The 13,176-nt window shown below is 38.8% G+C and overlaps 1 protein-coding gene and 1 pseudogene across 3 annotated transcripts in view; one reads left to right on the top strand and one right to left on the bottom strand.

Annotated features, from left to right (window-relative positions):
- PPP1R42 (protein phosphatase 1 regulatory subunit 42) overlaps window positions 1-13,176 on the top strand; it is a 66,623-nt gene that overhangs the window by 17,404 nt on the left and 36,043 nt on the right. For 2 of the 3 annotated variants that reach the window (XM_073018654.1, XM_008000794.3), the window contains one exon: window positions 1,511-1,627. In XM_073018654.1, coding sequence (XP_072874755.1) covers window positions 1,511-1,627 — 117 coding nt within the window. Of the gene's footprint in view, window positions 1-866; window positions 1,113-1,510; window positions 1,628-13,176 lie in introns of all 3 variants that reach the window. The other variant, XR_012093843.1, reaches the window with a different exon arrangement.
- LOC119624993 (U2 spliceosomal RNA) lies at window positions 399-572 on the bottom strand (annotated as a pseudogene).

The following is a 13,176-nucleotide window of genomic DNA, read 5'->3' as shown; positions in this document are numbered from 1 at the left end:
AGACTTATTCGGATAGGCTAACTTTAATTCTGGGGCAAGGGACATAAATGGGACATGGTAGTTGTTTTACAGATTTCATCAGTTTTATTTTATTTTATTTTTATTTTAAAAATAAAAATAAACTCTGTCGCCCAAGTTGGAGTGCAGTGGCACGACCTCTGCTCACTACAACCTCCACCTCCCCAGTTCAAGCAGTTCTCCTGCCTCAGCCTCCCAAGTAGCTGGGACTACAGGCGTGCGCCACCACGCCCAACTAATTTTTGTATTTTTAGTAGAGATGGGGTTTCACCATGTTGGCCAGGCTAGTCTGGGATTACAGTGTTGGGATTACAGGTGTGAGCCACCGTGCCCAGCCTCATCAGTTTTATTTTAGAGGGCCCAGAAATAGAGGATAGTGGATGGATTTTGACCCAAATTTATAAAAATTAAGAGGTAGTTCTCCCAATACTTTAGTATCAGGAAATATTTTTTCTAAAGGTTGACTGTGCATGGATGCCTCCATGTTTTTTTTAAACTTAAACTAATAAGAACAGATACTGCACTTGATCTTAGCAAAAAGGCCATGAAGCGATGATTGACTCCATCTTGGCAGAGATTCCTGAGCCTCGTAAGATGACTCTGATTTAGTGTTATAGTGTTACAACAACACTGAAATTCCTGTTAATTAGCTAATTATTATTTTAAGTAGTTCCTGAACATATAGATTGATGGGAGAAAACCATATAGACAAGTAGAGAGAAAAATAAAAACCAGATATTATTTTATTCTTGATCATGTTTCCTATTTAGTAAAATAAAGACAAAAACTATTTCTTCCTATGTAAGTATAAATCTTTTTTTGAGACAGAGTTTTGCTCTGTCTCCCAGGTGTGATCTCTGCTCACTGCATCCTCCACCTCCCAGGTTCAAGCGATTCTCCTGCCTCAGCCTCCCGAGTAGCTGGGACTACAGGCGTGCGGCACCATGCCCAGCTAATTTTTTGTATTTTTAGTAGAGATGGGGTTTCGCCATGTTGGTCAGGCTGGTCTTGAACTCCTGACCTCAAGTGATCCGCCCGCTTCACCTCCTAAAGTGCTGAGATTACAGGCATGAGCCACTGCACCCAGCCCCTATGTAAGTACAAATGTTAGTAATATTTAGCACAAAATGATAATTTGCTAAAGCTACAGTATTGTGTTACTTGTTTATTGGGGCATCTTTTTTCTTTCTTTGCTTTTTGATTCTTGGCTTTTTTATTCTATAAGTTTATTTTGTATCTTGGAAAATAAAAATATGACTTATGGAGGAATTATAGGGAGAAAGGATAAGTTATATGACATACTGTGGTTCTAAAACTTTCATCTGAAAAAAAAAATGCATTAAAAAGCATTTCATGGCTTTTGATGTTTTTGCCTAAAGAGTAAAACAACCTGAACTGATCAAGCTTAAAATTTTCAAAGATTAGGATTTCTGGTTCCTATATACAGTATTTAGACTACTTACTAATGCTAACTTGGTTATTTTTCTTACAGAAATCCCTCTCTATATTGAATATCAGCAATAATAATATTGATGACATTAGAGACTTAGAAATACTGGAGAATCTTAATCAGCTCATAGCCGTTGACAACCAACTTCTGCATGTGAAGGTAGTGTAAAGAGAAATTAATTTTTAAGATATTTACATGAAATTATGATTGAAAAATATGTGTTTTGAAATAGCTATAAAATAAATATATCACATTAGAAACTACTCTGGATTTTTTCTAAAATTAGCTAATGAATCCCTACTTTTTAATGTATTTGTGTGTATAATTCTGTCCTCTTATTCAGTTTTCTCCTTTATACTCCAATACCTCTATCCCTCACCAACAGAAGAAAAGTTTCTCTGAGACGGAAAGTATTTCTTCTTTGCATTATTTTTCCATCAAACTTTTTCTTCTAGAGACTAGATTTCTTGCCCCTTAAGCCTGATCTCCCAATGAATGAGTTTCTAGTAACTATGACTAGACCTGAACTCTCTCTTGGCTACTTCTTTTTGGGGAAGTACTTGAAATTATTCTGATTGAACTTACTCTAATTTGTACCAGCTATATTAATGTCATGTTATATCATATCATGCCATATTCATTCAATTATTCATTTAATCAAATATGTATTGGCCATCTACGTATTTGTCAGGCACTAATACTACTCAGCGTAGAACAAAGGAAGGAATATACGGTCTTGATCTTCAAGAATTTGAAAACAACGTCGACCAATCAACCAGTAATGAGACTACAATATGATACTGTTTTTATAAGTATTGTGATAGCCCTAACTCAGCCTAGGGCTATAGAAGGCTTCCTCGAAACAGTCATCCATGAGTTGAGCCATTGCTATGACCTTAAAGTTTCTAGTTTGGCAATGGAATGAGCTGTGGTATAATTTCTTGACATACGAACCACAGGAAGAAGAATGAGCTTCTTTCTCCCAAAACAGCTTTTGTTTCAGAACTACTTCCACACAGCCATTTGTTGACCCTAAAAATGTTACGTCGACCTTGTTTCCAAATTCAGATCTATGACCTGATTCGTCCCAAAGCTGCTATAAGCAATAGATAATTATGAAAATAAATATATGTATTCTAGCACAAATGAATTCCTCAAAATATCTAAAATGCCATTGAATAATCAGGGTGAATGTTTAAAATAAGAAGACCTTAGGAAGCACAACTCAATTAGTTGTTTCAACTTACAATGTGAAAAATGTAAGACATTCATGGGATAAATTCTGAATTAAAATATATTTTACATTTTATTTTATTTTTTTCTTTTTATTTTGAGACAGAGTCTCTGTCGCCCAGACTGGAGTGCAATGGCGAGATCTCGAATCACTGCAACCTCTGCCTCCCAGATTCAAGTGATTCTCCTGCCTCAGCCTCCTGAGTATCTGGGATTACAGGTGCCTGCCACCACACCCAGCTAATTTTTATATTTTCAGTAGAGACGGGATTTCACCAGGTTAGCCAGGTTGGTCTTGAACTCCTGACCTCAGGGGATTCGCCCACCTCGGCCTCCCAAAGTGCTGGGATTACAGGTGTGAGCCACCGCACCCGGCCCCTTTATTTTATTTTTTGAGACAGAGTCCTACTCTGTTGCCCAGGCTGGAGTGCAGTGGCGTGATCTTGGGTCACTGAAACCTCCGCCTCCCGGGTTCAAGTCATTCTCCTGCCTCAGCCTCCTAAGTAACTGGGATTGCAGATGTGCACCACCATGCCTGGCTTATTTTTGTATTTTAATAGAGACAGGGTTTCACCATATTGGCCAGGCTGATCTCGAACTCCTGAGCTCAAGTGATCTACCCGCCTCAACCTCCCAAAGTGCTGGGATTCTAGGCGTATGCCACTGCACCCAGCCTGGTAATGGCCATTACTTTTAAAGAGTTATTCTATTATGCTTTTTAACTCCAAACAGAGAAAGGGGAGTTTGATAACAGGGCAAAACTTCTAGCCTCTAAATGATCCCAAAGGAGGTTTTTATGCGTGACATTAAGACAAAGCTGTTTTGCCTACATGATTACTCTTAGACCATGTTAATAATGCATACCCAGAATAAATGTGCAGCCAAAATAAATACCTTCATTATTGCTAATTATTCTATCTAATGACCAACATCTAAATCCTCTTTTTTTTTTTTTTTTTTTTTTTTTTTTTTTTTTTTTTTTTTGAGACAGTCTCGCTCTGTCATCCAGGCTGGAGTGCAGTGGTATGATCTTGGCTCACTGCCACCTTCACCACCTTGGTTCAAGAGATTCTCCTGCCTCAGCCTCTCAAGTAGCTGGGATTACAGGCATGTGCCACCACGTCCAGCTAAGTTTTGTATTTATAGTAGAGATGGGGTTTTGCCATGTTGGCCAGGCTGGTCTCGAACTCCTAACCTCAGGTGATCCACCTGCCCCAGCCTCCCAGAGTGCTAGGATTACAGGCGTGAGCCACTGCACCTGACCCAAATCCTCTTTAACGACTGAACTCCATATTATCTCCCCTATGTAGCTTTTCCTGAACCTCCCCATCAAGTTAATCTATTAAAGACTGAACTCCATATTATCTCCCCTATGTAGCTTTTCCTGAACCTCCCCATCAAGTTAATCTATTAAAAAATATTTACAGGCCGGGCGCGGTGGCTCAAGCCTGTAATCCTAGCACTTTGGGAGGCCGAGACAGGTGGATCATGAGGTCAGGAGATCGCGACCATCCTGGCTAACAAGGTGAAACCCCGTCTCTACTAAAAAATACAAAAAACTAGCCGGGCGAGGTGGCGGGCGCCTGTAGTCCCAGCTACTCGGGAGGCTGAGGCAGGAGAATGGCGAATGGCGTAAACCCCCAGGAGGCGGAGCTTGCAGTGAGCCGAGATCCGGCCACTGCACTCCAGCCTGGGCAACAGAACAAGAATCCGTCTCAAAAAAAAAAAAAAAAAAAAAAAATTTACAGTAGTCCCAACTTATATGTGAAGGCTACATTCTAAGACCCTCAGTGGATGCCTGAAACCATGGGTAGTATTGAATGCTATATATATTAGTTTTTTCTAAGTGTACATATCTATGATAAAGTTTAATTTATAAATTAGGCATACTAAGAGATTAACAACAATAATAATAAATGGAGGCTGGGTGCAGTGGTTCATACCTGTAATCCCAGCACTCAATCAGGAGATTGAGACGATCCTGGCTAACGCGGTGAAACCCCATCTCTACTAAAAATACAAAAAATTAGCCATGCATGGTGGCGGGTGCCTGTAGTCCCAGCTGCTCGTAGGCTGAGGCAGGAGAATCGCTTGAACCTTGGAGGCAAAGGTTGCAGTGAGTCGAGATGGTGCCACTGCACTCCAGCCTGGGTGACAGAGCAAGACTCTGTCATTTAAAAAAAAAAAAAAAAAAAAAAAAAAAAGGAGCGGTTACAATGTCAGCATCACTGCTCTTGCACTTTGGGGCAAGTGAAATAAGGGTTGCTTGAACACAAGCACTACAATAACCACACAGTAGATATGATAACCTAAGTGACTAATGGGTTGGTAGCATGTATAGTTTGGAAATGCTGGACAAAGGAATAATTCATGGCCCAGGCAGGACAAACAGGCCAGTGCAAGATTTCATCATGATACTCAGAACAGCATCCACTGTACTCAGCTGGGCTAGGCGGCTGATGCCTGTAATCCCAGCACTTTGGAAGGCTGAGGCAGGCCGATCACTTGAGGCCAGAAGTTTAAGATCACCCTGGCTGACATGGCGAAACCCAATACAATAATTTGCCCCGAGTGGTGGTGCACACCTGTAATCCCAGCTACTCAGGAGGCTGAGGCAGGAGAATTGCTTGAACCCAGAGCCAGAGGTTGCAGTAAACCAGGATTGTGCCACTGCACTCCAGCCTAGGTGACAGAGTGAAAAAAAGAGTATCCATTTTAAAACTTACAAATTATTTTTTCTGGGATTTTCCATTAAATATTTTTGGATGACAGTTGACTGAGGGCAACTGAATAACGGGGTGGGGGGAACTACTATATTATATTCCACGTTCCAGGCACTGTTCTAGGCCCTTGGAAAAACACATCTTAGATACTGGAGATACATGATAAATAAGACAAAGTCTCTACCCTCGGCCAGGCACAGTGGTTCACGCCTGTAATCCCTGCACTTTGGGAGGCCGAGGTGGGTGGATCATGATATTAGGGGTTTGAGACCAGCCTGGCCAACATGGTGAAACCCTGTCTCTTTAAAAAAAAAAAAAAAAAAAAAAAAAAAAAAGAGGCCGGGCGCAGTGGCTCACGCCTGTAATCCCAGCACTTTGGGAGGCCGAGGTGGGTGGATCACGAGGTCAGGAGATCGAGACCATCCTGGCTAACATGGTAAAACCCCATCTCTACTAAAAATACAAAAAAATTAGCCAGGTGTGGTGGCCGGCGCCTGTAGTCCCAGCTACTCAGGAGGCTGAGGCAGGAGAATGGTGTAAACCCGGGAGGCAGAGCTTGCAGTGAGCCGAGATTGCGCCACTGCACTCCAGCCTGGGCCACAGAGCGAGACTCTGTCTAAAAATAAAGAAATAAAAATTTAAAAAAAAGAAAGCCTCTACCCTCAAGGCACTTACTTTACAGAGGTACAAGGGAGGAAATGGTAAGAAAATACATAAGCAAGGCCGGGTATGGTGGCTCATGCCTGTAATCACCGCACTTTGGGAGGCCGAGGCAGGAGAGGATTGCTTGAGGCCAGGAATTCAAACCCAGCCTGGACAACACAAGAAGACCTTTTCTCTACAAAAAAAAAAAAAAAAATTAAAAAAGAAATTAGCAATTTGCTTCGTGTGATGGCATGTGCCTGGACTTAGGTACTCAGTCCCAGGTACTCAGGAGGCTGAAGTGGGAGGATCGCTTGAGCCCAGGACGGGATTCCTTGCCCCAAAGTGCAAGACTGCAGTGAAGCAGTGAACTGTGATCCATCCACTGCACTCCAGACTGGGTAATAGAGTGAGACCCTGTCTCAAAAAAATAAATAAATAAATAAATAAAAAAAGAAAAGAGAAGAGAAGAGACCTAAGCAGAGAAGATTTTGAAAAGTGCTATGAGGGAATTAAATAAGATAACAGAAAAAGAGGAGTCAGTGGATATTTTAGATCAGGTTAATATGAAAGGCCTCTAAAGAAATGACATTTACATTGAGATCTGAAGGATGAGAAAGAAGATACGCAAAGAGCTAGGGAAAGAACATGCCAGGCACTAGCGAAAGTAGATGCAAAGGCTCTGAGGCCAAAGAAAGCTTGAGTGTCCGAGGAACACTGTAGTATGGTACCCAGTGCCTACCTTAGTTTCTGATACATTGTAGGTGCTCAGTAAATACACTGTTGAGTGAATGAAGAGGCAACAGTACAATATGAGATTAGAAAAGAAGGCACAGAGGCCAGATCATAAAGGTCATTTTAGGATATAATCACAAATTTTTACTTTATTCTAAGTATAATAGAAAGCCACTGAAAGGATTGTTTTCTTTTTCTTCCCTTCCTCTGTCAATTGAAGGATTATTTTTTTTAAAAAAAGATTTATCTACAGCTATATGTGCTATATGAAGAATGAGTTTCAAGAATGACAGCAAAAAGATCAGTTGGGAGACTACTGCAGAAGTTAAATAAGAGAAGATGGTTGCTTAGAGATGAAGAGGAGTGGGCGGGTTTGGAAGTAATTAGTTATATTTTAAGGTGGAATTCATATAACTTGTTGATGAGCAGGATGTAGGCATAAAGGAATGGAAGGAATCAGGATGACTCCTAAATTTTGTGTGAGGAAACGGGAAGACAGTAGTAGCCTTTATAAGGAAGAAACAGAAAAATTCCACCTTGTGAAATGCCTGTTGGATACTGAAATGGACATGTCAAGTAATCATCTGGAGTTTAAGGGAGAAGTAAGATTGGAAAGTTTGAGAGTCAACAGCATTTATATGATATTTAAAAGCCATGGCATGGGGTGAAAGACAATAGAGACAGAAAAAAAAAAAAAAATGAGGCCAAGATCAATCACAGAAACACTCCAGTATTTAGGGATCAGTTAGAAGACTCCATCAGGAGTCAGTGATGTAGAAGAAGAGAAAAAGGAGTTTCAAGAAAGAGGGAATGGCCACTCGCACTGAATGATGTTGAATGGTTAACATGAGAGCAGAGGAGAGTTTAAAGAACACCTGGATAGAATATCTGAACAACAAAGTTACAGGGGATAAGTTTAATTTGTGAAGAAGTTGAACCACAGAGTCTGTGGGTCAAAAACCACGGCAAATGGTAATGCTAAAAAAACAAACAAACAAACAAACAAAAAAATCACAAGTTGGTGGACTTCATGAAAGACTAAACACTTAAATGTTAGCCAATATTTCTCTCCCTCTCTTACATACAAGTAGGCTCTACTCTCAAAACCCTGCCTGCATGGCTTTAAAACATTGGGCAAAAGTTGGTGAATTCATTCCTCTTTAGGGAAACTGACTAGCTCACAACAAAACATCTCCCAATCCTGACATTTAAGAGTTTCGGAGGGAAATGCCAGCTGCCTGCCCAGTTGCCCCACAGTGAGACAGTCAACAAGCCTTGCCCTCTCACAGAAAGCTCTCATTTGCTTTAATGAATAAACAGGCAGCTCAGGATTAGGAGACCTCTGAAAAGAGCCTCTAAAATCAAAGAGAGAGAAACAGAAACAAAAAGAAAGAATTCCAAAGAAATAAATCATGTGGAAATGAAAACAATCCTTTAAAATCCCACTATAATTTCCCAAGAGAAATGAAAAAGATTCCATAAACTTGAAATAAAGCAAGATTCTATTTTTTAAAAGAAACATGAATAACAGAGCACTTAGAAATTAAAAATAGGATGAGGAAATTAAATATTCAATATAAAGTTTAAATGATAAAATTGACAGTCTCCCAGAAAAAACAAACAAAAAGAACTGAATATAAGCAAGTATAAAAGAAACTTACAGAATTAATTCAGAAGATATGACTAATAAGAGTACCAGAATCAGAGAATAGGTATCTTAGTCCATTTGTGCTGCTATAACAAAATACCTGAGACTGATTAATTTATCAGCAGAAACCTACTTCTGAAAGTTCTGGAAGCTGAGAAGCCTAAGATCAAGGCACCAAAGGTTGGTTTCTGGCAAGGGCTGCTCTCTGCTTCCAAGATAGAGCCTTGGGGCATCCAGAGGGGATGTGTCCTTATACAGCAGAGGGATGAAAGGAGCAAAATCACCCTTTTATAAGGTTCTCATCCATTCATAAAGGCTCTGCCCTCATAAATTAGTCACTTCCTAAAGGCCTACCTCTTTTTTTTTTTTTTTTTTTTTTTTTTTTTTTTTTTTTTTTTTTGAGACGAAGTCTTGCTCTGTCGCGTAGGCTGGAATGCTGTGGCACCATCTCGGCTCACTGCAAGCTCCTCCTCCCGGGTTCACGCCATTCTCCTGCCTCAGCCTCCCAAGTAGCTGGGACTACAGGTACCCGCCACCACGCCCGGCTAATTTTTTGTGTTTTTAGTAGAGACAGGGTTTCACCGTGTTAGCCAGGATGGTCTCGATCTCCTGACCTCGTGATCCACCTGCCTCAGCCTCCCAAAGTGCTGGGATTACAGGCATGAGCCACTGTGCCAGACCCCAAAGGCCTACCTCTTAATACTACTGCATTGGCAATTAAGTTTCAACCTATGTCCAGGAAGAATAAGGCAGGGAAAAAAAGTTTCAACATATGAACTTTGGGGGACACATATGGACCATAGCAATAGGGGGAAAATGGAGAAATATGTTTTTAAATTATAAAGACAATCTAATGGGCCATGATGTAGTAACCAGGACCAGAATTGCCCTCCACAAAAACAAAGAGAAACCTAGACAAAATATGTGAAACAACTTTTTCAGACCTTGGACAATAGGCAGCACAGGCCTGTTGTCCCTAAGAGAAAAAAAACAACAAAATGAATATCGACCACAGTGCAGGGAGAGGAACAGCAAACAAGAACCACAAAAATCTTGCTTTCAGATGTAATCTTGTGGGGAAAAAAAAAAGAAGCAGCAGCATGAAAATGTAAATCATAACCCGAGAAAAATCAGTCCAAAAAAAAAAAAAAATACCCAGAAATGACATGAAGGATAGAATTAGGAGATAAGACTTAAAAAAAAAAAAAAAAAAGCAATTATAAATATACTGTAAAATTTAAAGAAATTGTGAACAGAAAGGGAAGAGAAATGGAAAGTGTGGGGAAGACATAACTTCTAGAGCTAAAAAATATTTATTTATTTATTTTATTTATTTATTTTTTTTTTTTTTTTTGAGACAGAGTTTCACTCTTGTTGCCCAGGTTGAAGTGCAATGGTGCAATCTCAGCTCACTGCAACCTCCGCCTCCAGGGTTCAAACGATTCTCTTGCCTCAGCCCCGCCTAGCAGCTGGGATTACAGGTGCTTGCCACCACGCCCAGCTAATATTTATTTATTTATTTATTTATTTATTTTGTATTTTTAGTAGAGACAGGGCTTCATCATGTTGGCCAGGCTGGTATCGAACTCCTAACCTCAGGCAATCCACCTGCCTCGGCCTCCCAAAGTGCTGGGATTACAGGCGTGAGCCACCAAGCCCGACTAAAAATATTTCTAAAATAAAAAATTCATTGGATAAGATTAAAAGTAGATTAGCCATTGTGCAAGAAAAGATCAGTGAACTTAAAGACATAGCATTAGAACTGTCCAAAGTAAAGCATGGAAAGAAAAAACATTGAAAAAAAAAAACAAAAAAATGGAGGCAACAGAGTGAGCCCCTATCTCAAAACAAAACAAACAAGCAAACAAACACAGAACAACAACAAAAATAGTGGCCCCAAAATTACCAAATTTGATGAAAATTTTAATCCCTGATCCATGAAGCTCAACAAAACCCAAACAGGAAAATCCTAAAGAAAATTACACCAAAGTACACTACAGTAAAATTGCTAAACAACCAATGATAATAAGAATATCTTAAAAGCAGCCAGGCACAGTGGCTCACGCCTGTAATCCCGGCACTTTGGGAAGCCAAGGCGGGCAGATGACTCAAGGTCAGGAGTTTGTGACTAGCCTGGCCAACATGGTGAAACCCTGTCTCTACTAAAAATACAAAATTAGCCAGGTGTAGTGGCTCATGCCTATAGTCCCAGCTACTTGGGAGGCTGAGGCAGGAGAGTCGCTTGAACCAAGGAGGCGGAGGTTGCAGTGAGCCGAGATTGCGCCATTGCACTCCAGCCTGGGCGACAAGAGCAAAATTCCATGTAAAAAAAATATATGTACATCTTAAAAGCTACCAGAAGAAAAGACATTTAAAGGATATTTTATGTACATAGAAAGATAAGAATTATTACAAGCTTCTTGTCAAAAGCCATACAAGCCAGAAGATCATGAAACATATTTAAAACGATAAAAGAAAAACACCCTTGTCAACTTAGAATTATATATCCAGTGAAACCATCCTTCAAAAAAATGAAGGCAAAATAAAGAAAAATAAAACCTAAGATAATTTTTTTTTTAGACAGGGTCTTACTCTGTTGGCCAGTCTGTAGTGCAGTAGTGTGATCGCAGCTCACTGCAGCCTAAATTTCCTAGGCTTAAGTGAATCTCCTGCCACAGCCTCCCTGTAGCTGGGATCACTGATGTGTGCAACCACACAAGCAATAAAATGAAGGCAAAATAAATAATAACTATATAGCATGGGGTTTATGACATGTAAAAGTAAAATAAACAGTAACAATAGCACAAATGACAGGAATGGAGAAAATAGTGGTATATTGTTGTCAAGTTCTTACATTACATGTGAAGTAGTATCATGCTATTTGATAGTAGCCTGCGCATATTTAAAAATGATTGTTTTAAACCCTGAAGCAACCACTAAAATACAGTCAAAGATTTTTACAACTAGTAAGCCAATAATTAAGAGAAACTCAAATGCCAAAAAAAAGTAGGGGACAGGAAAAGAAAAAGGAAATAAAGAACAGATAAGACAAATAGCAAGACAGTAGTCTTAAACTCAGCCAATATCAGTAATTATATATTAATATTAATATTAATAATTATATTAACATAAATAACTTAAATAGTTCAATTAAAAGGCAGAGATAGTAGGACCAGATTTTTTTTAATCCAATCTTAGCTGGGCATGGTGACACCTGTAATGTCAGCACTTTAAGAGGCCAAGGTGGGAGGATTACTTGAGCCCAGGAGTTCGAGACCAGCCTGGGTCTTGTTATTTATGCTTTAAAAAAAATAAAAAATTCAATAGTACTCTCTGGAAGAAACACACTTTATACATAAAGATATGTGAGTTAAAAATAAAATTATGAAAAAAATATACTGCAAACACAAGTAATATGAAAAATGAAATGGCTACATTAATATAAAATAAAATAGATTCTAGGACAAGAAATATTACCAGAGATACATAAGGAAAATTTATAATGATAAAAAGTGCCAGTTCTTTAAGGAAACATAACAATCCTCAAAGTTATGCTCCTAGCAACAGAATTACAAACTACATGAAGTAAAAATTCACAGAAGTAAAAGGAGAAATTGACAAATTCATAATTATAACAGAGATTTCAACATTTCTCTTGCATTGGTTGATAGAACAAGCAGATAGTAAACCAGTAATGATATAAAAGATAGGTATAACATAACCAATCAACTTGATCTAATTTACTCTTATAGAACATTCCACCTTAAAATAGGAGTTAGAATATTTAGAGTTGGGTGCAGTAGTTCATGCCTGTAATACTATCATTTTGGGAGACTGAGACAGGTGGAATTTTTGAGCCCACGAGTTCAAGACCAGCCTGGGCAACATGGTGAAACCCTGTCTCCACTAAAAATACAAAAATTAGCCAGGCATGGTGGTGCATGCCTGTAGCCCCAGCTACTCAGGAGGCTGAGTTAGGAGGATCGTTTGAGCCCAGGAGGTGGAGGCTACAGTGACCAAGATCACAACACTGCACTCCAGCCTGGGCAACCGAGTGAGACCCTGTCTCAAAAAACAAAATTATCAACATAATCTGTATGAAATGAAACAAAGTCCATAGAAATAACAAAGAAAATTAGAAAATACTTGAACTGAATGAAAATGAAAACAAAACATTTGAAAATTTGTGGGATACAGTAAAGTAATGCTTAGAGGGAAATTTATAGCTTTGAACGCTTATAGTAAAAAAGAAGAAAAATTATAAAATGACAACAAGAATAAGGGAAAAATACAAACAATAATGATAATAAATTTAAGATGAAGAAAAATTAAAACAATGCTCTAATCTTGTACGTCAAGCAGCAAGAAAAATACATGCAAATTAAATACAAAATAAATTTGAAGGAAGGAAATGAAAAGGAAGGAAAGAAGGAAATAATGAAAATAACAGCAGAAATTAATGAAATCGAAATATAGGCAACCATTAGAAAAAAATCAATGATGCCAAAAGCTGGTTCTTTGCAAATATTAATAAAATTAATAAACTTCTATCTAGGCTGTTCAAGAAAACAGAGAAAACACAAATTAACAATATCAGGAATGAAAAATATGTCACTACAGTTAAAAGGATAAGAAGGGAATGTTGTAAAGAACTTTATGCCATAAAGTTGGTAACTTAGTTAAAAACATATTCCTTGCAAGACATAAATACCAAAACTGATATAAGA

This window comes from Chlorocebus sabaeus, chromosome 8 (genome assembly GCF_047675955.1).
Source record: "Chlorocebus sabaeus isolate Y175 chromosome 8, mChlSab1.0.hap1, whole genome shotgun sequence".
NCBI lineage: Eukaryota > Metazoa > Chordata > Mammalia > Primates > Cercopithecidae > Chlorocebus > Chlorocebus sabaeus.
The sequence above is the reverse complement of the archived record's forward strand: the minus strand, read 5'-3'. Positions and strand labels throughout refer to the sequence as shown.